The following is a 27,182-nucleotide window of genomic DNA, read 5'->3' on the forward strand; positions in this document are numbered from 1 at the left end:
CATAAAACTTGTGATTTTTGTTAAAAATTTGCTAGAAAATACCAAATTTTGGTGTGAAACGCGGAAGATGACGTATATAACAGTCAAATATTGAAAATTATGTTTATTTCGTGTGTTGTTTAGCACATTACATTTTTATCTTTGTCTTGCACATAAAACTTGTGATTTTTGTTAAAAATTTGCGAGAAAATACCAAATTTTGGTGTGAAACGCGGAAGATGACGTATATAACAGTCAAATATTGAAAATTATGTTTATTTCGTGTGTTGTTTAGCACATTACATTTTTATCTTTGTCTTGCACATAAAACTTGTGATTTTTGTTAAAAATTTGCTAGAAAATACCAAATTTTGGTGTGAAACGCGGAAGATGACGTATATAACAGTCAAATATTGAAAATTATGTTTATTTCGTGTGTTGTTTAGCACATTACATTTTTATCTTTGTCTTGCACATAAAACTTGTGATTTTTGTTAAAAATTTGCGAGAAAATACCAAATTTTGGTGTGAAACGCGGAAGATGACGTATATAACAGTCAAATATTGAAAATTATGTTTATTTCGTGTGTTGTTTAGCACATTACATTTTTATCTTTGTCTTGCACATAAAACTTGTGATTTTTGTTAAAAATTTGCTAGAAAATACCAAATTTTGGTGTGAAACGCGGAAGATGACGTATATAGCAGTCAAATATTGAAAATTGTGTTAGCTTCGTGTGATTCTCGGCAAATAACATTTTTATAATATTTTTACACCTAGAATTTGGATTTTTGTTAAAAATTTGTTAGAAAATACACCAATTTCTTTGGGAAACGCGGAGTGTGACGTATATAGCAGTCACATATTGAAAATTGTGTTAGCTTAGTATGATTCTCGGCAAATAACATTTTTATAATATTTTTACACATAGGATTTGGATTTTTGTTAAAAATTTGCTAGAAAATACACAAATTTGTTTGCGGAACACGGATGACAACTTATATAGCAGTCAAATATTGAAAATATTGTTTTTTTCGTGTGATACTTAGCAAATAACATTTTTACCTTATTCTTACACATAGAATTTGGATTTTTGTTAGAAATTTGCGAGAAAATACCAAATTTTGGTGTGAAACGCGGAAGATGACGTATATAACAGTCAAATATTGAAAATTATGTTTATTTCGTGTGTTGTTTAGCACATTACATTTTTATCTTTGTCTTGCACATAAAACTTGTGATTTTTGTTAAAAATTTGCTAGAAAATACCAAATTTTGTGTGAAACGCGGAAGATGACGTATATAACAGTCAAATATTGAAAATTATGTTTATTTCGTGTGTTGTTTAGCACATTACATTTTTATCTTTGTCTTACACATAAAACTTGTGATTTTTGTTAAAAATTTGCTAGAAAATACCAAATTTTGGTGTGAAACGCGGAAGATGACGTATATAACAGTCAAATATTGAAAATTATGTTTATTTCGTGTGTTGTTTAGCACATTACATTTTTATCTTTGTCTTACACATAAAACTTGTGATTTTTGTTAAAAATTTGCTAGAAAATACCAAATTTTGGTGCGAAACGCGGAAGATGACGTATATAACAGTCAAATATTGAAAATTATGTTTATTTCGTGAGTTGTTTAGCACAATGTTTTTGTCTTATTTTACACATACAACTTGGATTTTTGCTAAAAATTTGCTAGAAAATACACCAACTCCTTTGGGAAACTTTGGGTCACCAGAAGATGACGTATATAGCAGTCAAATATTGAAAATTGTGTTCGTTTCGTGTGATTCTAAGCAAATAACATTTTTATTCTATTCTTACGCACATAATTTACATCATTGTTAAAAATTTGCTAGGAAATCAACAAATTGCTTTGGGAAACGTGGTATATAAAGTAATAGCAGTCAAGTATTAAAAATTCTGTTTCGTGTACTGCTTAGCAGATAATACCTTTATTACGTTCTTATATATAGACTATACTGATATTGTATACGGATTTTAGTGAATTTGAAGTGGTTTTGTATTTAGCAAAACTGTAGATAGTAGGGTACGAATTTTTTTAAATAAAGTAGAGAAAACTCATCCTGGGTGAGACTCTAAACATTTACAACCTCACACATTTGTCAATATATTTTGAATTAAAGCCAGTGATAAATATAAAAAAGTCTTAAGTGAAATTGTACTCACCGACTGCTTCTATCAGTGCCTTTTCGTATCCATTCGAAAAATCTCGGCTGTTCCTGGAACTGTCAGGAGCGAACTTCCACAGCTTAATAGTACTGTCGATAGAAATGGACAGAAAGTATCTCTTATCGGGACTAATAATCAAATTAGTGATTGCGCCAGCGTGGCCCACGAAGTTGGATATTTCTGTGACGCTTCGTTCATAAAAAAGTTTGATATTGCCCTTAACGGTTCCAATAAGTATGCGATTTGGACTATCTACGTAACAGGCAGAGTGGATGTCATCTTTAATAGGAATGTTTTGAATCAAATCAAGTTCTTCACAAGATTTCCTGGACAAAAAATATAAAATTGACTCGCATTACAGATAACTTCAATTATGGTTTATTATACACTAGCTGACCCGGCGAACTTTGTTCCGCCTTAATGGCAATAAATAAGCAGATTGTTTTTTTTTATTGGAAAAAATACAAAAAAAAATTAAATAACTACATTAATCATTCATTATTATTTCTGTATTTTAGTACATAGGTTGCTCTTCACTTAAGTACCTTGTGATACACGACATTTTTTGTTTTATTATCAGGCGCAAAAACAAACAACGCAGATGGTCTTCCGACCCGTGAACATGCCACGTATAATTGACCATGGGAAAAACATGAATGTTCTAGATTTAAACCACAAACTTTTAAGGATTGGCCTTGTGATTTGTTGATGGTCATGCCAAATTCAAGACGTATCGGAAATTGAAGTCTTTTAAATTCAAACGGCATATCGGTTTTGATCATCGGGATCCTCGGAATGAGAACTTCCTCACCTTTGAATTTTCCTATCATTATCGTAGCGTAAATTACATTGTTCATCAATTTACTAACCACCAAACGCGTACCGTTGCACAGTTTTGGTTGGTTTATGTTTCGAAGCATGATTACTACGGAGCCAACCTTTAGGCGTAAATTGTGCGGTGGTAAGCCAGGCACGTCCAAAGAGTTTAAAAATTCAATTGGATAGTTGGTGGCTTCATCTTCATTTGTGACGCAGTCAATAGATTTGAATGAATGCATTGTTCCAATGATCTTATTTTGAATTATGTAGTTCAGGTCATCTACATCTTTATTCTTAGCGGCTAAAATTGCTCGCTCACACAACCATTCATTATTTTTGTAGTTATAAATAATATTTGGAAATACATTGTTGATAAGTTCGTCTTTTGATGAGACAAAATTACAGAAATTATTTGGAAATGATATTAATCCGCTCGATTCATCGACAGGTACTTGACCATTACCGATAGTCAGCAATTGCTCCGAGAAATCTTCAGCAGATGGATCATTAAGCAATGTAACTCTCATGTTTGTTGTCAGCTGCAGTTTCTTCACATAGCGCCATAGATTTGACGATTTGAGGCAAGCGTTTATTTCATCGGCAGCCGTAGATCTTGGAATTACTGGCAGTATTTGGCGGAAATCGCCAGACAGTAAAATCATTGCTCCTCCAAAACATCTCGAGTCATTGCGTAAATCTTTTAATGTTCGGTTAAGTGCTTCTAATGCACGTTTATGCGCCATTGTGCATTCGTCCCAGATGATGATTTTCGATGCCGCTAAAACTTTGGCCATTGCTGAGTGTTTTGCAATATTACACGTTGGTTCTTCAATAGTTTGAAGATTTAATGGTAATTTGAATGCTGAATGAGCCGTACGGCATCCTTCTAACAATGTGGCTGCTATTCCAGAAGAAGCAACTGTAACCGCTATGTTGGATCTCGCCCGAACAGTTGCTAAAACTAATGACATAAGGAATGTCTTGCCAGTTCCACCAGGGGCATTTAGGAAATATAAACCACCATTTTCATCAGCGATTGCCTTCATTAAAGTATAAACTTCCTTTTGTTGGTAATTCAACAGGGGTACATTCCTTTGAACTACTAGACCTAATTCCTGGTGATCATATTCACGTTCCCGTTCCAATTCTCGAATAAATGCGTCATTCATTTCACGATTTGCCACTGGCATTCCTAACCTGATTAATAAATTACCGCACATGAGGTAACACATATCTTCGATCAAGAGTAAAGCACGATTATGTATCTCCTCATTCATCTCAATATCGTGATTTCTGGAACTGACACGACTTTGATGTAAAATATCTTCTGACATACTATCCTTGTATTTGTGCCACAGGTTACATGGGTTTGATGGAAAACATGTCGAAATTATGATAGCGAATAATGTGCGTATCTGACTTGGAGATGCAGAGATAATGGCTTCAGCGATTGTCGTATCCCAATGGGTATCGTTTTCTAATAAGTTCAATTCTTCACATGCAGCACGATATGTTGGGAATATTACACCATTAACAGTTCGTAGTGTCTCAAATGAAGTTGGGCCACGCACATTTACTAGCAACAACCGCAAATAGAAACATTCATCATTCTTTGTATGAACTGTATACATACGACCAAGACCATCAGTAGAACGCACATCTGGATACCCAGGAACCGCATCACCTTGCTTCCATCTTTGAAAATTCTTGGATGAAGCATTCCAAGTATAATAACGTGGCATCTCCGAGTAAAGCAAAGTTCGTGCAAACTGATCGCTTTGGCAGATTGCAAAAAAAAATGGTCAATGTAGTTGCTGGAGGTGTTTCAGCACGTTGCGTAGTATTCGAAGCCGTGAAATATACTCGTTGACCATTCTCCAGATGCACCGCCAAATGTATAACAGTAGGATGACGTTCGTGAGTTGGAAATGCGAATATACGCCAAATCGCTTCATTACAGTTTACATAACGACCAACTTGATAGCGTGAAATTCACACGGGAACGCTGTCGAACGGGATAAAAAGTATCCTATGTCCGTCTCCTGGCTCTAAGCTACCTTCCTACCAATTTTCAGCCAAATCTGTTCTGCCGTTCTTCTGTGTAATCTGTGTAACTAACACGATTTTCTTTTATATATATATATATATATATATATATATATATATATATATATATATATATATATATATATATAGATATTACCATGTTTGTAAATACTGAATACGTATGGCAAAAGTGATAATAAACGCTAAATAATATGGTGATAAGTGCAATATAATATAAAAATATATTTTTTTTGGAAGTACACTATTCGGCATTTTAAATATCACAATGTTTCATCTTTTGGCAGCCCATTTTCAAGAATTGGTAATTAACCACAAAAATGTTAAATTTTGAAAAAATCGTTCATTTGATGCTTAAAAAAACACACCAATAAATATAACACAAAGTAATAAGCGCAATATGATGTACTGATAAATGTACAAGTAATAATAAGTGCAATTAAAATATTGATATACGCACTTTAATATGGCAATAAGTGTAAAGTGATAAAAATGGGTAATACAATGTAGTGATAAGCATAATATTATATGCTGATATGTGGACAAGTAATAATAAGTGTAATTAAAATAGTAATATACGTCATATTAATAAGTGAAAACCTGATGATAAGTGTACTATAATGTAGCGCAACATGATATACTGATAGTGTAAATGTAATAATAAGTGTAATATAATGTAGTGATAAATCTAAAATATGATACAGTGATAAGTGTAGAAGTAATAAGGGTGCAATTAAAATAGTAGTGTAAGCGCTTTAATATAGTAATAAGTCAAATCATGGTAATAAGTGTAGTGATAAGCGCAATATGATATATTTATAAGTTTAAAAGTAATAATAAGTGAAATAATGTACTCACTGAAGTTGAAAATAAAGATGTGGAGACGTTTTGGCTATGTTCATGGCATCCTTAAAGACATAGCTGTCCTTGTTTTCCTTCAAAGCATACTGAACGATGTTCGTCTGCATGTAGCTGTACAAATGTCCACCGCACCGTTTGATGAAATCCTTGTACTGTCTAAGTTTCTCTTCCAAATGATTTTCTTTTCTCGTTATGTAATGTCTGTACTTGTCCATATCTCTCAAGACGTCTTCAGTGCTACTGCTTTGATTTTAAGTTCCAGAAAGTTCAAATTAAGGAATTCTTTGAATTTCTCGAATTCTTCGCCGTGGAACATGTGGTATCCGATGAACTGGAGGGTGTAGTTGTCGTCGGGTAGCTTTGTGTAATCAGAATTTGTAATTTTGTCGTACCTATCAATGGAAAAAACAAAGTATATCTCTGAAATTGCACTTTTGTGTACAAAAAACAATCTTACTTACCCTGTTAATAATTTCCTATGTAAAATCTTCCGTTTTTCGTTTTTCTTAGTAACTTCCTTTAGGTAGCTTAAATAAATATCATGGATTCCATAAATGTAACTGTTTAGATCAGTGTGGAAAAACCTAACGACTAGCGATTTCCCGGCCAAAGTGCTCATAATATTACGAACTTCGTTCGACGTTTTGTTCCAAAGGATTTGTAGTACTTCGGGAGGAATATTTACGTCTTGTTCGAATATTGCGAGGTCTTTGTAGAGTTCTTTGAGATCGTCTGTTAGTAGTGTTTTGATGTATTTATCGATGATTTCATAGAAGTCTTTAGGGTTAGGGTTTGTATATTCATTCAGTCTAAAACAAACGTGAAAGCCTTTTACTTAATGTTTATTCTTTCTATTGAGTTTAGTTGATCGTACATTGTCAGAAGCTTTTTTGACAGCAATAAAAAGTGAGTTTTTGTCACAATGAATTGAAATATACTAAGTAAAGTCATAGTAACACCACATACAATACAATATTTATTTTTATTGTTCTATTTACTTGTTTTTTGTTCTTACTCACTTACCGATATTGTCCGTTAAGGAATTGATCTTTGATGTCCTGCCAAATATGGTCCCCGTGCAGGGCTTCTTCGGCATTTTCGTTGAGGTAGGATCCTATGAGCGATATGCGCATTGGATGACCTCGACAAATTTGGTGAATTTCTTCAGCGGCTACCGGTAGATCGTGTCTCACATCCAATGCCTTTTTGAACAGTTCCAAAGATTCCTTAGAGGAAAAACCTGTTTTGATCTGCAAATATTAAAGTTATATTGTGTTTTGCGAGAATGTAAGATTTAAAAGTTAATATTTTTCATGGACAATGGCTCAATGGCGGATAATTCATCAACATTAGTTAGTCAGGGCATTGTTATTCAGTTGTTCTACCCAAAAATCACAAAAATAATCGTAAAACAATATTTAAGATCAAAAATAGCATTCATATAATATTAGAAAGTCACATAACAATCTTACAATATTAGTTTAGACACCGAATCAATATTTTCTTGAACAACAGCAGATTTTGAACGACCTTCACGAAATCATTTTTAGATCGAAGTATCACCAGCATCACATTTGAAAAACCAGCGAAGCAAAATGGACCAGTATACGACTTCATTACCCAAAAATCAACAGTAGTTAATCTGGAAATTGTTATTCAGTTATTCTACTCGAAAATCTATCTTACAATATTAGTTTTACTCCAGTCGTCAGAGACGAAAATGTCAATGAACCTCTAAAAATCATACGAACAATCTAAATTTTGGCGAAAATGTCAATTTTAGGACGCTAAAAGGTCTGATTTGTGGTCCATCAAAGATTCAAGCTTTAAGTCTTTCCGTACTTATCTGGGGCAGCTTCCTTCCAACGTAGGCGAAGCATGGTCCATTAGAATCAAGTGCCGAATTGCTTCATTAGGCCTAGCTTTATATTCTTCTTCTTCAAGTGCCGTCTCCATCAATGGAGGTTAGCGGTTATGGTGGCAAACGTTTGTCTATCTTCAGCTGTTCTTAAGAGTTCCTCAAATCCAAGTCCTGTCCAGTTTCTGATATTACGTAACCAGGACAATTTTTTTCTTCCAATTCCTCGCTTTCCTTCTATTTTGCCTTTTATTATCAACTGAGGGATGTAGTATTTCTCGTTGCGCAACAAATGCCCTAAATAACTGGTTTTTCTTCTTTTGACTGTTCTCAATAGTTCTTTTTCTAAATTGAGTCTCGCTAGTACTTCTTCATTTGTTTTTCGTGCTGTCCAAGGAATTTTTAAAATTCTACGGTACACCCACATTTCAAATGCCTCGATTCTATTCAGGCTCTTTATTTTTATAGCTTTATATGGAGGGGTGTTAAGATTATTTTCTCTGGTTCGACTAAAGACTGGGCAATAATGTCCAGATCCAGTAATTCTTTTGTCCAATTACCAAGTTTTTTCTTTTAGGCCACTCTTTTTTAATCCAGTGGTTTTTTCGGTCCCTACTATCCCAAGAAGAAAGTTTACCAGTTTACCAGCGATGTTCCTGGTATTTTATCTTCTGTAAAACTAAAGCTATTGTAGCATATTCTTGTTTCATCACGGTTAAATGAGCAATTGGTATTGAGCCAAACTTGTTTCAATTGTGAAGCAGAACACATTTCAAACTGCGCTTGGAGCTATCAATAAACAAACGCCATTCATTTGCATCTTAGTGTAGATGTCCCCTTGTTCTCCAAGAGCCCCTTAACGTCCAAACAAAAAGTAAGGTTTTCTTCTTGGTTAATGAACGGTAGCAGTTCCTTTTCCCTTGTTCTATAAAAAATAATTTGTGTGCCTTGTTTCAGTAAATTTTTATCATTTATTCTTGCTTCTGCGACTTTTTGAATGTCAAACCAATATAAACTAGGAAAAGATTTGATACAACACTTTGAACAACTCACAAAATTTGGAGGTTATGTACATTTGTTATGAATATCTAAACAGAACTTACTACAACAAAGGCAACAATATCAGCAGTAAACATAACGAGTATGCCATCTGGCGGATACTTATTGAAATAATTTTAGTAACTGGCTTAGTCATCGACAGATAGCAGCACTAATAATGATTTTGAAGCACCTAGTAGTTTAGTGGTGGAGGCTGAATGAGTTTACACGTGGTAAATGTGTCATTTTAAAAGTTTAAAAATACTTTCCAAGCATTTCCTTATAAAATAGTAATGTAACGACATGAAAGTATTATTTCTTGCATAAATAAGGCATAATACAGTGAGAACAACAAATATGCTGAGGAAGTAATTTAATTAACAGTGTATATTCCTTTGAATAGCATCTCAAATAATAAAATAATATCTCAAATATTAAAACTACTAATTTCGGAATGTGCCATATCCATAAAACTAGAGCTGATACAAAAAAAACGGAATCCATATTTCGATTTATCGCCCCTAATATAATAAAAATCATCTTAAGATTCACGGCACCAAAACAATTTTTTTTTTCTGTAGGCCTGTGAACCGTAAAACACTTTAGAAATTGTAGCAGCAGAATTGGCAACATTGAACGCATCGCTCTACGTTCGCGGATATTCCCGAGAATCCACGACGATGCTATAATACCAGAGAACAACCGAACACAGACCAGAAAATTAATAGTCAGTGGGCATATCACACAATATAAATTCTTAAGAGCGTAAGCGCAAAATTTCGGGCCAATGTTTTTTAAATGCATTCATTTTTTTCGAATACTGAAAAAACTAATAAGTATTTTTGAAAAATTTAAACGCAGAATGAAAGACTACATTATTACTGAGGGCCGAAAGTCCCTGAAAACACCTATAATGTTTATTTTAATAAGTTACAGGGGTGAAAAAAAAAAGAGAAAATTTAGTGTGATTTTTAATTTCAAATATCTCATTCAAAAAAACTTTTTGTTTATTCTAAGGGACTTTCGGCCCTCGGTAATAATGTAATCTTTCATTCTGTGTTTAAATTTTTCAAAAATATTTGTTAGTTTTCTCAGGATCCGAAAAAAATGATTGTATTTAAAAAGCATTGACCCGAAATTTTGCGCCTACGCTCTTAAGCGAAACAAAGAAATTACTAAAAATCTTAAAATTACAACAGAACAAGACTTCAAAATTGCAAAAACATGGTTGCAAATAAACAAACTTACATTAAATTATGAAAAACTAAATAGGTACTCATCTACTTTTTGCTATATACAAAAGTTGTCTGCCAATTTTTAATTCGTTAAATATAAATAACATAGATCATTGAAGGTACTGCGTCATGCGCCAATGTTTTTCTTTTATTTCCTTTTACAATAACATTATCTTCAAAATGCAGTTCACAAATCCTATAATTATTATAAAGTGAATCCATTTTAAATAACAAATCTTCTCGTCTGCAAGCTTCTATCCACACTTTGGCACTACAAATTTTTAACAGAACAAATTTTAAACAAAGAACTTTTTCTGTATTTATAAATAATACTTTATTACTTACAACTATAAGAGTATTAGTATATTCTAAGTATATTGTAAGTAATGAAATATTTACCTTTTGTCAATATCTAATCTTAATAAATTTACAGTTTTCTCCTGAATAAGTCACAAAAATGTCACTAAATATTGAGATATGCAACAAATAAAGTTTTAATATTTTTTATTTGTAATTCCCATTTAAAACTCCTAAATATTTTATGTACTTCGATCCATATATTTGATCTTTTTTATTTATATTTAACGAATTAAAAATTGGCAGACAACTTTTGTATATAGCAAAAAGTAGATGAGTACCTATTTAGTTTTTTTCATAATTTAATGTAAGTTTGTTTATTTGCAACCATGTTTTTGCAATTTTGAAGTCTTGTTCTATTGTAATTTTAAGATTTTCCCAATTATCGGTCTAATTATGTTTCCAACAATTTTTAGTTTGAGCATTTTAGTAATGTCTTTGTTTCGTTTAAGAGCGTAGGCGCAAAATTTCGGGCCAATGCTTTTTAACATTTTTTTGGAATCCTGAGAAAACTAACAAATATTTTTGAAAAATTTAAACACACAGAATGAAAATCACACTAAATTTTCTCTTTTTTTTTCACCCCTGTAACTTATTAAAATAAACATTATAGAAGTTTTCGGGGACTTTTGGCCCTCAGTAATAATGTGGTCTTTCATTCTGCGTTTAAATTTTTCAAAACTACTTATTAATTTTTTCAGGATTCGAAAAAAATGAATACATTTAAAAAACATTTGCCCGAAATTTTGCGCCTACGCTCTTAAATAAAATATTCTCGTGTATAAAACCCTCTATATATTTTATTTCCTAAAAATACTATATTCGTATTGTTGTCTTCGAGCGCACTGACGCCGGGCCACCATCTGTTGATTTTTTGACCTGAGCCTTCGGAGACTTGCGTCTTTCAATAAAAGAAATAGCACTGACACCAAATTTAATGTTTTCATTTTGAACTATCCCTTGGCAGACCAAAGTTTATTTTTTATAGCTCGGACAGACACGTCGGCGTCGGCTTACTGTTCGAAAGTCAAACCAATACTATTATGTAATAACTAATAATAATTACAAAGCAATAGTAATTACCCGTTATTATTCTTAGGAAATCTAAATAAACTTATTCCTTTTCCTGTCACAGATGAACATCCGCGAATCGCACAAATATATCCAGACATTTTAAATATAAATTAAACTTTTAACTATAAACTATAAACTTATATATTTAACTATAACTATAAACTATAACTATAACCTTTTAACTATAAATAAATTATATAAATGGTCAAATGCACTTGTTGTGTCGAGTATTTACCATAGACGCCTACGGACTATCGAACACAACCAGAATTAAAGAATAAGCACGTGTTTTTGACAGTTACACAACCAGAATCGGGCATGCGTATACAAAAATGGTACACGCTTTTGGACCGTCGTGTCGCTTCTATGTGTTCGGTTTTTCTATGATAATACCATGACAGGAACAAAAATAAGTAATTTTTGAGATGTAGGGTTAAAGTTTGCTCATAAATGGATTCTTTATCGATACAATATAATTGATTACTTAAACTATAGTACAAATGCATAAAATATATATCCTTAACTGTCAACTTTTAAATATCACTCACCTCTACAAATTTCACATTGTCTCCTACTAATATGCTCTTATTCTGAGTGGTAATTACAGTCTTAGTTTTAATGTCGAAATATGTTAATACTTCCGTTTTACATGCATCGTCTAAAATGATTAGTGAGTTTTTCAGTCTATTTTCCAAAAATAATTTTATTAGTAAGTCTTTTAAGGCGTCTACATCATCGAGGCAGTGAAAGGTTTTCGTTTCTACGACGGAACTTGCTGCTGTATACAATCTACAAATAAATTTATCAATAAATACACTATTACCAACGTTATTAATGTATAGAATACCATAAACGGTAACTGATCGAAAATGTAATGGAAGACATTGCTACTACGAGAAGATCTTTACACATATTTTTAAAGATCGGCTGACTGTTGAAATCTGCCTGGTATTATCCAATTGCAGTTCCTGCATGTTTCATTTTATCAACATTAGGTTTAAACCTAATACAATTAAATTACTAAAAGAAAGACGAAACAAAACAGATCGAACTTCGGACAGCTTCAAAAGTTTAAACAAAAACGTGAAGAAAGAAATTAGGAACGATCATAGAAATTATACTAACAATCTAATAAAAAATATAATACAAGATAACTGCAATATGAAAGTACTCAAAGCAAAAAACTCAAACGGCACAAGAAAAATCATAGAAATAATAAATGAGAAAAACGTCACCGTCCGAGACAGAAAGGAAATAAGCGAGGCTATTGAAAAATTCTACACTAAATTATACTCGGCAAATACACAACCACAACAACGACGTACTGAACGAACAATAATTAACACCGGCTCAGAAGAAATACCGGACATAACCGACTATGAAATAAGAATGGCCCTAAATCAACTAAAAACGAATAAATGTCCGGGAGAGGATAAAATTACAGTCGAAATGTTGAAAATCGGTGGAAGAAAAATAGAACAGGTATTAAATATTTTATTTAAGAAAGTAATTGATGAAGGAAAGATTCCTCAAGAATGGTACAACTCCGAAGTCATTTTACTATTCAAGAAAGGAGACAAAGCAAACATCGAGAATTACCGACCAATATCCTTGCTCTCACATCTGTATAAATTACTAACTAAAATCATAACCAACCGCCTAACATATAAGCTCGATTTCTATCAACCTATCGAGCAGGCTGGATTCAGAAAACCTTTTAGTACCATAGACCACTTGCACACCGTAAGAACACTGATAGAAAAATGCACCGAGTATAATGTTCCAATTCATATGGCGTTCGTCGATTTCCATAAAGCATTCGATTCCATCGAATTATGGGCAGTGCTTGAATCTCTAGAAAATGCACGTATAGATTTAAGATATACTAACATAATTAAAAACATATATGAAAATGCCACCATGCAGATAAAGCTGGACGAAAGCACAAAAACTAATCCCATAAGACTACAACGGGGAGTAAGACAAGGAGACACCATCTCTCCCAAACTATTTACCCTTGCTCTAGAAGACATTTTTAAGAAACTAGAATGGAACAATAAGGGTATCAACGTCGACGGATCATACTTAAACCACTTGCGATTTGCAGATGACATAGTTTTAATAGCCGATAATATCCAAGAACTAAATGATATGTTACAACAATTAAATGCAGTTTCAGGAGCGGTAGGCTTAAAAATGAACTACAGCAAAACAAAAATACTGAGCCGAGACCAGACAAATATAACAATACAAAATCATACCATAGAAAATGTTGAACATTATGTATATCTAGGTCATGTTATCAAACTAGGAAAACCAAATCAAGATGCTGAAATTAAAAGAACACAACTGGCATGGGGCGCTTTCGGCAAATTAGCATATATCTTGAAAAACACCTCCATTCCTGTAAACTTAAAGAAAAAGGTGTATAACACATGCATACTACCAGTTTGTACTTACGGCTTGGAGACAGTAGCCCTTACCAAAAAATCTGCTAAAAAATTAGAAACAACGCAAAGAGCAATGGAACGAATCATGCTTGGAATATCACTAAGAGACAAGATTAGAAACACCGAGATAAGACGTAGAACGAAGATTAGGGATATTGTGGAAGAAATTGCAAAAATGAAATGGCGCTGGGCAGGTCACGTAGCCCGATATAATGACAACAGGTGGACACGGAGAATTCTAGAATGGAGACCAAGGACGACAACAAGAAGCACGGGAAGACCTCAAAAAAGATGGGTAGATGACATAAGAACAGTGGCAGGCAAACAGTGGATTAGATTGGCACAAGATAGAGAAAGATGGAAGCAATTGGGAGAGACCTACATTCAGGAGTGGATGGAAAATGGTTGACAAAGAAGGTTTAAACATTTTTAACTGAAAAAAAAGTTTGGATTCGCACTCCGGAAATCGTTCTCAAAAAAGATTATTTTAAAAATTCTGGGAAATATAACCTGGTAAAAACAACGAGTTTTTCAAAAGATATGTCTTTAAAAACTGACATACTTGGAATCGATCTTATAGTTAAAAGTATACTTATGGTTAATGGATGAAAAATAGCAAGTTGATTATAGGAAGCGCATTTTAAATTTTGCACAATAGATTGAAAACATTACTTGGTTAAACTAACATTTTAGTGATAATTTAAATGTTTCCCCACTCCTCACGCTTGCCATTAACAAATTAATTTCTTCCTCTACTATAGTGTATTTTTATGTATGAGAGAGTAATAAAACAATAAATTATGTATGCAAATCCCTAAACTGTTGATACGGGTGACTCAATGAAAAACAGATATTTGTCAACAAGTTTACAGAAGTATATAGTAAAACAATTTTAAATTGACTGACCACCAGGTATAAAGGTTGGAGCAGAATAGAATACAATAGTTGTGAGGGTTACTAATCCCTAAATAAGGTTGCCAGTGTCGGAGTGATGGAGGTTAACAGGTACTAATGAATTTGCAAGAAATGTAAGATGTTTATTTTATTGGTTATATATAACCAATAAAAGTTTAATAAGTACCTACCTATTTGCAAAATAAAGTTTAATTCTTTAGATAAAATAAAACGTTTTATTTTATCTGAAATGAGTGCATTCCACGAAGTAAGGGTTTCAACAATCAAACATTTAATTCTTTAATTCCAGGAATCTACGACAGTAATTGACTAGATAATTACCTTCTAAACTTATTCCACAGAAAATGTGATAGTGGGTTTTTCCATTTTGTAGGAAGGTCCAAGTGGCGTATTCAAAATTCTTAACAGTTCACTAAAAGTAGGTACTTCAGTTGCAAGGTGCAGTTTATTGTATATACTAGTGTTATGGAAAATTTGGAAGTGCCGTGTAAACGCCGAAAAATTGGTCCTTTAACAGTTAATGAAAAAACATTAATATTTAATTGTTTTAAATCATTTACAGACAAACGTTTATGTGAAAGTGTTGATGAGACCGTTGAGTTAGTTAGCAGTACACTTGGTGTTGGGAAATCTACGATTTACAGAGTTATTAAAGAAGAGAAATGTGGTAGTTTTTAAATGCCACATAATGCTCCAGGGAAACCAAAATTTCAAATAGAATATCATTTTAAAGAAGGACTTCGACGGAAAGTGCATCAATTCTTCTTTAGACAAGAATTTCCAACATTGGATAAAGTTCTTGTCTCAGTTCGAGATGATAAGGATTACCCAGAAATGAGTCGAAGTACGTTATGGAAACTTTTAAAAGAAATAGGCTTTCGCTGGAAAAAGAATCCCAGAAAGTCTATTTTATTAGAAAGAAGCGATATTGTCATATGGAGAAGACATTTTCTAAGAACCATAAAGGAAATGAGAAACCAAAAAAGAAAAATATTTTATCTTGATGAAACATGGATTAACGAGGGTCATACACCAAATAAATTTTGGCAGGATGAAACTGTTACAAGTCAAAGGCACGCTTTTTTAAATAACTTATCTACTGGTTTAAACCCACCATCAGGAAAGGGACGCAGGCTGATAATAGTACACATTGGCAGTTCAGACGGTTTTGTTGAAGGTGGTTTATTAACTTTTGAATCAACTCGTACCGGTGACTACCATGAAGACATGAACGCTGATGTCTTTCAAGAATGGTTCGAACAAATGATAGATCTTCTTCCTAAGAACTGTATAATAGTAATGGATAATGCAAGTTATCACTCCAGACTTATAGAAGGACTGCCCACAACCAAGTGGTTAAAAAAAGACTTGCAGAATTGGAGTTCAAAAAATATTACGTACCATCCCGGATCTATAAGAAAGGAACTTTATTCGTTGTGTGCCCTTCATAAAGAAAAATTTAAAAAATACGAAATTGATGAAATTGCCAAAAATCGTGGAATGACAGTACTTAGATCCCCACCATATCATTGTGAATTAAACCCGATTGAACTGGTATGGGCACAGATAAAGAGTGAAGTTTCAAGAAAAAATACCACTTTTAAAATTCATGATGTTAAACAGTTGTTTTTGGAGGCTGTAAATAATGTAAAACCTGAAAACTGGGAAAAGGCAGTAAATCACACTATTAAAGAAGAGGAAAAAATGTGGAAGCTGGACAATATTACTGATAAAATGATCGAGCCAGTTATTATAAATCTTGGTTCTGAAAGTTCATCTTCTGAATCTGATTTGGATTTGTAACAAGTAGCTGTAAGTTTTATACTAATATTTTTATTCATCTATTTAACATACCTTAGACGGTTTTAAAAACTCTTTTTCTCTTTTGTAATTTTTAAAAATTAAAAAAAATGTGAATTTTTTAAAACCCTTTTTAATGTAGGCCAGTCAGTTCTAATATAGTGTGTGATAAAAGAGGTCACTTTTGTTTACATACACATAACACTTTATAACACTGAAATAATTCATTTATTTTTTACAATTATTCAAAGTAATTTTTCAATTAATCTTGAGCACGCCCATGGAGTGGTCGGAGGTACCAGTTAAAATTATGCTAATTACTCTCTCGTTCATAAAAATAAACTATAAAAAACGAGTTACTGGTGCCAAAAGCAATAAATATATTATACGTGTGAATTACTCACCTCCACATGGGCTGCCACACATCTTCCTTGCTGTGACAATCGCCTAAATTGACCCAGAATAAATAGTTGTCGAAATATTCCCTCACTTTCGCATCTTTCAGGACGTCATGAATGAGGCAGGATTTCCCGTACCCCATCATGCCGTGTATCACCAATTTTTGGTTCCATCTCAAGTCTTGTAGTTTGAATTTTACTTCGTCCACCTAATAGAAACAATATTTTTTTAATATTCAAGTATTGTATGCTGAAGTATATTAATTATTTTAGTTTTGTCGATATAAAAAAGGCGTTCGACTGTGAATCGTCACAAATGATTAGTACGAGCAAAAACAAAGAACGTCTGAGGGATGTAGTTTGTCCCGAGCTACTTCTTTCACACAAGGGCAAATGTAGAAGTGTTTTTTGACAATTTGCAAGCAGTGTACAAAAATCTTTACTTTGCAGATGGAACACGAAAAATAATTGCTGAAAAAGGAGCTAAGCAGGTCAGCAAGTGCACTAGTGCTGAGAAGGGTACTAATGTGACAACCTGTTGTTTCATCTCAGCGAGCGGTAACTGTATCCCCCGGCATGATATTTCCACGTGTACACTTTAAGCCTCACGTGGTGCAGGAAGCACCCTGGTACTCTTGGCTTGGCAAATCCATCAGGCTGGATAAATTCTGTATTATTTGTTGAAGTTATTGAACATTTCATCCACCACTCAAAAAGCAACATACAATCACCCACTCTGATATTATGCGACAATCACGAAAGTAATTTATCATTGTAGGCACTTAATTTGTGCAAAGAAAATGGAGTGACTATGTTAGCTTTTCCACCGCATTCCACCAAAAAATTGCAACCGTTAGAAGTTGTAGTGTTTAAGCCATTCAAAACGTATTACAGTGCTGCGATAGATACTTGGATGATGTAGTATCCTAGACAAACAGCAAATATTTACAATGTTGCTGGTTTTCTAAAGATTGCTCACGAGAGAGGAATGGCTCACGGCTGCTTTTAAGAAAACAGGGATTTACCCAAATGACAAACATGTTTTCACCGATGCGGATTATTTATGTAATTACGTTACCGATGGATCGTTCAATGGCGGACTTGCCAGCTACTTATCAGGTAAAAGAGGACCCATCGTCAGGTGATGCTCCTGCTGAAAATTAACAACTCAACAATGGAAATCGATGTAGATGCCAACTCCTCAAGTTTCAATAACAACTCTCAAGACCCTAGTACTTCTACTATCATCAGTAATGTAAAAATTTCCTTATGCGGACCTAAAGATTTTAGAGGATTTTCAAAGGCAGGGAGTAGTAAAAACAAAAAACAATAGAAACGGTCGAGCAAGAGAAAAAACTATGATAGCAACCAGTACTCCAGAAGTGTCTGCAATTTCCAATAAAACGGCGGTATCAACATCAAAAAGAGAAATGGTCAAACGAAAAATAACACATTTTAATAAGGACACTAGGAAGAAATCCAAAAAATTCGAAGAGGTTCAGTCTTCATCTAAAGAAGAAGATTGAAACTAACGACGACTTGAACGCCATTGAAGATATTTTCATTCTTAATGAAGACAAATTCATAGATCTGGATAGGTCACCCATTAAAAACGATTATGTACTGGTGGAATATAATTTTTTTTTATTTAGAAAAAACATATAATCCACATCAACCACGTAGGGTTATTAGTGCAGTAACGTACACAAGAGTTCATTTTATTTATATTAAATACAGCCATAATAGGAAGTTGCTGTCCCCATTACTATTTAACCTAGCATTGGAATATGCAATGCGAAAAATCTATACCAGAGTCAAACCAGACATAACTGCCAGAGGAGCAAAGATTATTCTCGCATTTGCAGATGATGTAGATGCAGTAGCACAGACAACACTGGAAGTTAAGGATATAGTATCGAACTTTGAAGAAGCAACACTAAGTGTAGGCCTGAAAATAAACGAAGAAAAAACTAAATACATACATGGTCGTATCAAAAAAGGAACGACAGCGAATAAGACAAAACATTACCATAAACGATCATAATTTTGAGGTGGTCAAAGAATTCAAATACCTAGGAGCAACAATTACCAGTGAAAACACAGGAGAACGGGAGGTTGAAATACGAATATTGGCGGGGAATAAATCATTCTTTGCCATTCAACATCTAGTGAGGTCAAAGCTTCTCTCAAGGCGTGCCAAAATCCAAATGTACAAAACCATAATACGACCAGCAGTGACATATGGAAGTGAAACATGGACATTGAGAAAGAAAGAAATCAATAAGCTATTAGTATGGGAACGCAAAATCCTGCGAATTATATATGGTCCTTGCAGGGACAGCGTGACAAATGAATGGAGGAGCAGATACAACAATGAAATAGAGACTCTCTTCGGAAAAGGAAACATCGTAAGATACATAAAAGCCAATAGATTAAGATGGGCAGGCCACGTGGTACGGAGTGATGACGACAGACTGATTAGCAATGTGTTTTGGGAAAGACCAGATGGTAGAAGATCGACAGGAAGGCCTAGAAAAAGGTGGAAAGACGCAGTCAGGGAAGACCTGGAGAAGATGGAAGTAAGGCCATGGGAAATAATAGCACAGGATCGGAATCAATGGAAGGCAATAGTAAACGCGGCAAAAACTCACGAAGAGTTGTAAAAGCCAATGATGATGATGATGATAATAGTAAGTTCTACGTTGGACCTGTTGTGAAAGAAAAGAATACGAGCGGAGATTTCGAAGTGTTTTCAGAAAAAAGGACATAACACCTTTGTAGAGCCACTAGTTCCAGATGTATCAATAGTCGCTGAGAATAGCATTAAGATAATTTTGGAAAACCCGATTTTTGCAGGATCAACCCAACGCCAAAAACAATGTATTTCTTTCGGAATCGACTTCACTAATTTAAATATTTGCTAACTACTATATTCAACGTTTGAATTATTTTTCCTTTGATTTTATATATTTTTTTTTATTATTGGAATAAAACTATAGCATAGCACTTTTATTGGGCATACTTCTAAAGCAATCTCATTGGTTTATTGTACAACTTGGTCGTTTTTATATACAGTATGGTGGAAATGAAAGGAATAAATTCGTTATTTCGTAAACCGGAGACTTTAAGGAAAAATCCTGAAACCCATCGATTTTTATTTTTAAATAAGCTATTCGTAAGAATACATTTTTATTTTTGACGTCATCTATGTGAGCGTGATGACGTCATTGCTAAAATTTTTGAATAGAAAGGGGGGTATTGTAATACATCATTTGAAAGGTCTTTTAAATACCTATTCAGCTATATCAATATGTCTAAGTAATTAAAGTTTGTAATTGTTTAAAAAAATAATTAAATTTTTATTATTACAATAAATATTTATTAAGTATTATTCAATAAATACAACGAAACCTAAATTAAGTGCTCAAATTGTTTACCTTCAGCTAAAATACAATGAGAAAGGCGTGCCGCGAACTCTTCTCTAACATTCTTTAAAACTTCCGGAGTTATTTGAACAACCTCATTAAGTATTCTTTCTTTCAGTTCATTAATATTTTGTGGTCTATTTTGATACACCTTACTTTTTAAATATCCCCATAAAAAGAAATCAAGAGGAGTCAAATCAGGTGACCTAGGCGGCCATTCTATTGTTCCTATACACCGATTTGGAAAGACGTTGTTTAAGTAGTTGCGTACCAAGACAGCATAGTGTGGAGGCGCACCATCTTGCTGTAGCCACAAATCATTTCTGTTTGGAAACAACCGGTTCAATTCTGGAAGCAAGAAATTTTGAAGAAATTCTAAATATCGAGGACCTGTTAAGTTTTCTTCGAAAAAGTATGGTCCAATACACCTATATCTATTATTCCCACCCAAACATTAATTTTCTCTGGGTATTGAGTACGGTACTCTTGCATCCGTTTGACATGACCGTTTAGTAGAAATGTAGCTTCATCAGAGAAAATAATCTTTGTTATTTCGTTCCATTATAATGTCACAAAATTCAATTCGTCTATCAAAATCATCTTCCATAAGTTCTTGTACTAAACTTACTTTGTAGGGATGCCACTTTTCCTTCTTTAGCTGTTTAAGAACTGTTGAATGGTCCATGTCATTATCTAATGCTACTTGCCGTGAACTGTTATGAGGTTTATCTTGAAAAGCTAACAGAACGTCTACTTGTTGGTTTTCAGATATTGGTTTTCTACTACCTTTAGGAAGGTCTTTAACATGACCCGTTTCTCTAAATTTTTTCTCAATTTTGCTTACAGTGGATTGTGAAATTGGTTCTCGACGGGGGTATTTATTATTAAATAACGCACATACTTCTTTCTGCGTACGTGTTTTATCTCCATAACCAATCATTATGAGAATTTCAATTCTTTGCGTTTAAGTTAGCTTCATGTTCAAAGATACAAAGACTTGTTGAATACGTTTACTACAATAATACTATTAACCACTTGACAGAAAGATAATTAAGTTTGAATGTCCAACTATCAATGTTCATATTGATAAGGTAACTAGTTTTTTTAAAAAGGTAAAAAGTAGATAAAAAAGACATTTCATTACCAGTGATGGCCTTTATAAAATTTATTTTTGGGTGTCAATAATACATCATATCAATACTTAATAAATATTTATTGTAATATTAAATATTTAATAATTTTTTTAAACAATTACAAACATCAAATACTCAGACATATTGATATGGCTGAATAGGTATTTAAAAGACCTTTCAAATGATGTATTACAATACCCCCCTTTCTATTTAAAAATTTTAGCAATGACGTCATCACGCTCACATAGATGACGTCAAAAATAAAAATGTATTCTTACGAATAGCTTATTTAAAAATAAAAATCGACGGGTTTCAGGATGTTTCCTTAAAGTCTCCGGTTTACGAAATAACGAATTTATTCCTTTCGTTTCCACCATACCGTATGTTACATTGTACCAGTATGTACGTTACATTGTGGCCAAGTAGTGGGGCACAATGAAACATTTTTTTTTTTAATTTAAATTGATTATTACTCAAAATAGTTAATAAGGTTTTTGATGCTATTATAAGTCTGTTCATAGTACCGAAGGGCATCTTTTAAAACACATTTCAAACTGATATACCTACATGCAAAAACAGAAAAAATAAAAAACAAATTTGTGCTTCATTGTGCACCGTGCTCCCCTACTATAGTAGTGGTACTTGTAAATTTTGACGTAAGTTAAACATTGTAACATTTAAATTAGTTATTTATATTATTTATTCTATTTTAACATAGCTCTGAAGATGACTTTGTAAGCCGAAACTACTCAGCTAGGAATTAAATATTTTACGCACTTTTAAAATACTTTTCTTTTCAATTTATTTACTTTTACTTTAGTTTTTATTATTACTTTTATAAAACAAAGGTGGCCAGGTACGCGAGACTTATTTTTATCTGAAATTAAAACAAAATATATAGCGGTTTCCAAATATTTGTATCGCGATTTATTTTATATACATGTCTAATAATATCTCGGCTTAGATAAGTGCCAGACTGACTAAAAAAGTACAAGCGTGAATTTTATTACTCAAACTATAATAACCGATGTTGTTTGTTATCACCGGTACACCGGTAGACGTAGACAGACTTATAGTCGATCAGTGAGCATTGGCCTCTTCAAGGATCTTTGTTACTCCTCCGCGAAATTAGTGCTAAATGTTTAAACAAACACCCAAAATTCTAGAAACATTATAAATTACATAAGATCTTAAAACTGAGAGTAGTAGACATTACTCATCTATTGTTTGTTGTCTAAGGCGATAATTATATATATTTTACATATTATTTGATGAGTACGCATTTGGGAAATTTTATTATTTTGATGTACAACATAAAGCAAAATTAATATGTATGTCGAGTAAAATCTAAATACCAACTATTATAAATCTCTTGAATTGGTTATACATAAGTGAATACGGGATTTCAGAGTCCCTGTTTAATTACTCTGCCATTCAAAGTTCGTAATTAAATTGTTTTTCCGATTGTATGCGTTTTTGCACCACAGTATTGGAAATACCCATTCTGTAATTCCTTGTCATCCAGATTTATGAATAGATCAAGTACATTGTGCATTAGTAAGTATATCTTTAAAAATTTGATCTAGAAATTGACTTACTAAAGCACAAAACCACAAAGCCTTTGCGTCATTCTATCAATATGTCTATTCCATTCTATTTTTCTTTTTTTTTTTGTACTGTGTTAACTGGTTCTATTTTACACCGCTTTCACTCCTTTCTCGTAAGTAATCACGTGATCGTTTATAATGCGAAAGTTTAAATTCGGCATTTTTTAGGCATATTTCAGATGTCTCACATTTGTTGCCAAAAATCAAAAGCGAAATTTCATGCCATAGGCCATTAGAATTTAATAGACCAGCATTTCTGTGTCTGATTGACCTAAAGAAAGCGTTTGACAGAGTAAGACTCAAAGATGTAATACATCTTCTGTATAATAGAGAAATTCGCCTAAATAATATAAAAACTATCGAAAACATCTACCAAAACAAGAAAATGAAAGTCAGAATAGATGAACAACTTACAGAACCTACAGAAATAGACAGCGGAATAAGATAAGAGGATTCATTGAGCCCCATACTCTTCAATTTGATCATGGATGAAATCATCAAAAGCGTTAACAAAGGAAGAGGATACAGAATAGGAAACAAAGAAATAAAAATACTCTGTTACGCAGCCGACGCAATATTGATAGCCCAAGATGAAAATAGTCTGCAAAGACTGGTCCACATATTTAACATAAGAGCAAAAGAATTTAATATGACAATCTCATCTCAGAAAACTAAAACAATAGTCATCAGCAACAAACCAACCAGATGTAAAATAGAAATTGACGGCATCAGAACAAGTAATGGAAATAAAATACCTGGGAATTACACTGTCTAGCTGTGGAGACCTGGACAAAGAAGTGAGAGATCAAGTACAAAAGGCAAATAGACTGGCAGGATGTCTTAATAGCACTATATGGCGAAACAGACACATTAACACTGAGATGAAGTTAAGAATTTATAAAGCCAGTGTAAGACAAATAATGACATATGCCTAAGAAACAAGACTTGACACAGCCTCAACACAAAGGCTACTGGGAACGGCAGAGATGAGAGTACTGAGAAGAATTACAGGTGTTCAATCACAAATTAACCCCTTAATTTGTAATCTCACATTTTTCTTAACTTCTTAATCTATTATAGTTTCACCGTGTATAAGTGACATTGTAAAACCATATCGTATAATATTTTAATAATTAGTTCATTTACCTACAACTAAATAAATTGCCGAATAATATATTTTCTAATTGAACTTCCTAAGTGTCGCAATTAAGGCGTAGATTAAATTGTAGGGTAAGCAAAGTTTGTTGGTATGGTATGATAGGAAGCAATAACCTCTGTGCTGAGGTATGAATTATTTGTGAGATTATAAATTGGGGATTTGAGCTCATGTGAGCGCAGTCTACTATAGTCAATCATAAGTAGTTACCTAACGAACATCATATTGTGTAATTACCAGTAGCTGTCAATAAATCAACACTTTTACTCCACAACTTCAACTTTTATTATACCTATTATCGTCGATCGACAAGAAGCGGACAAAGGGGCATTTACAAACCGATTCGACCTCAAATCTATGTTCGAAACTTTCCATTGGTCCTTCGACAAAACATCATCAAAAGGGCGTTCATTGGTTTGGAGCTTCGAAGGAGACGACCCTTAGCGACCTAAATAGCTGTTTCCCAGTTCCGTACAAGATCGACGATCGAATTCGAAGTGTGGAGAAAAGAAAAAAGGAAATTAAAAAGACCAGAAAGCACCGAAATTAAGGGTAGGAGCCTTACGAGAGCCTTTAATAACAAGAGAACCTGAATAGCAGTCCTTAAGTCTACTGTTCCATCAGTTTGGAGATCCAGTTTCCAGCAGAAAAATCTAGTAGCATCCAGAGATCCAGCTCACCAGTTCCAGTTGCAGTTCTAAGAAGGAAGAAGGTACATACAAGTGAACGTCGGGATAAAACTGTAAGTTTTTGAATATTTATTATCATTTAGAGCAGTGCATTTTTTTTATAAATTAAAGAGATTATTAAAGAAACTTAAGATTCAAATTGAATAATACTTAATTGAAATATTTTTATTCTGCATACCTTTTTTACTTAACAAAGTAATAGTTTGTCTACAGCTAATTCAAATCTAATAGCTTAATTATTTTAATTTTAATTATACTCGATAATTTTGATTGTTACAATTTGAAATTCTTAAAACATTTGATTTTCATAATATAGGGAAATATCGTGACAAATCGTCATTTTTATACACATTCAGAGTTCATTCATTCCAAATATATAGTATTTTGTAGTATTTGCATTTTTTATATAAAGAATTTTTTCTCTCTGGTTAGAAGTGATAATATTACATTCTTTAATTTGTACAATAAGCCGTGTCAGCAAGGTTAGACAAGTTCATTCGGTATTGTCTAAGGTAATCTTGCTGAGACTTTAAAAGTTGAATTTAGGTCAGCCTTATATACGTTTGAAATGGAGCGATTATATTTAGATCAAGAAAAGCTAGGTCAAGAAATTAGAAAGCTTTTAAATAATTTACGAAAACGTCGGAAAGAAAAACGAAAGAGAGAATACTTAAACATCAAAAGACAGACACTTGATGAATTGTGGAACGACTTTGAAGATCAAAACACAGAAATTGAAGAGAAGGGTTCGAGAGTTGATAAATATTTTACATCTAACTTTTACGAACAAGTACAAAAAAGATATGAAGAAACGAAAAGACTTTAGAGGATTTTATTAAAAATTCGTACAAGTCTTCGACAAAAATTAGAGAAGTAGAAATTAGGATGGGAAAACTTCATCATTTATTGGAAGACGACGAAACCGATAAAGATATACAAGAAGAAATACACTGAGAGATCGAAAGAGAAGTGAAAACATTAAAAGAAAATGTAACGTCCAGTGTATAAATGAATGAACACAAAATAGAAAAAAAGAATGGAATAACCACATAAGTAGAATGGAGGAGACGCGTGTCGTCAAAATAGCAAGAGATAAGTCACCAATCGGCAGAAGTATCGGACGACCGCGCAAAAGATGGAGTGACAACCTTCCATAGAGGTAACGCCAATGAAAAAGCAGAATTACTTAAAGAGGAAGAAGGTTTTGAAGACGGCTTTAACAATGAAAATTCCATAGTGACCGGTTAGTGGAAAAGTGATATATTTTAATGATCTCATAAGAATCGTAAAAAATGGCAAAATCCCACATTAATTGCTTGTTCTAAAATAAGTTTGGCCTTGAAACCTTCAGACACTCTCCAAGAAAATCTGGTGTACTACAGGGCAGCCTGCTGGGCTATTCTTATATCTCACATTCACGGCAGACATTCCGGAAATGGATGAAACAACTGAGGAACGTGTTTCCAACGCAGTTTCAAGTTGGTATTGAGCCTATTGTTTAAATGCAAGCAGGCTACTTTGGTCGGTGACATTGGGCTAAAATCATTTCTGCGTGAAGCGCCTAGTCGTCTGCGGATCCTTGTGGGAGGCCATTGTTCAGCTTTATTTGGGTACTACTTGTGTTCTACTACTTGTTCGCCCTCGACGAATTGCGTGAAGCAGTCCTGACCATAAAAAATTACAAAGCTGCTAGCCCTGGTGACATAAGGAATGAACAAATCAAACAGTTCGACCCAGTCACAAATCAATGGATACTAGACTTAATCAACAATTGCATGTACACGAAGATCCCGAAACTGTGAAAGAAATCTCATGTCACCGCTGTACTCAAATCTGGAAAAGATCCATCGGAAGCTAAAAGCTATCGCCCGATCTCATTGCTATGCAACCCTTTCAAAGTCCTGGAGCGTATGATATAGCATACAAGCAACCATAAACGAAACTCTGAACCGGCAACAAGCTGGTTTCCTCAATCTGATCCAATATATTGAAGATGGCATTCCGGCAATGGTTGGAATAGCTGAGGAATCGGTCTTGAAAACAGATTTCCGATTGGTAGTGGGCCCTTTTGTTTAAACGCAAGCACGCTACTTATAGTAGCCAGATCATTTGTTATAAT

The 27,182-nt window shown here is 33.4% G+C and overlaps 1 protein-coding gene across 1 annotated transcript in view; it reads right to left on the reverse strand.

Annotated features, from left to right (window-relative positions):
- The window catches only part of Dark (Death-associated APAF1-related killer), an 86,197-nt gene that overhangs the window by 40,357 nt on the left and 18,658 nt on the right, over positions 1-27,182 (reverse strand). Inside the window, 7 exon segments of the mRNA XM_072524113.1 lie at positions 2,182-2,510; positions 5,926-6,163; positions 6,166-6,320; positions 6,390-6,737; positions 6,952-7,178; positions 12,039-12,279; positions 17,060-17,262. Coding sequence (XP_072380214.1) covers positions 2,182-2,510; positions 5,926-6,163; positions 6,166-6,320; positions 6,390-6,737; positions 6,952-7,178; positions 12,039-12,279; positions 17,060-17,262 — 1,741 coding nt within the window.

The sequence above is a fragment of the Diabrotica undecimpunctata genome, chromosome 2 (genome assembly GCF_040954645.1).
Source record: "Diabrotica undecimpunctata isolate CICGRU chromosome 2, icDiaUnde3, whole genome shotgun sequence".
NCBI classification, from domain to species: domain Eukaryota; kingdom Metazoa; phylum Arthropoda; class Insecta; order Coleoptera; family Chrysomelidae; genus Diabrotica; species Diabrotica undecimpunctata.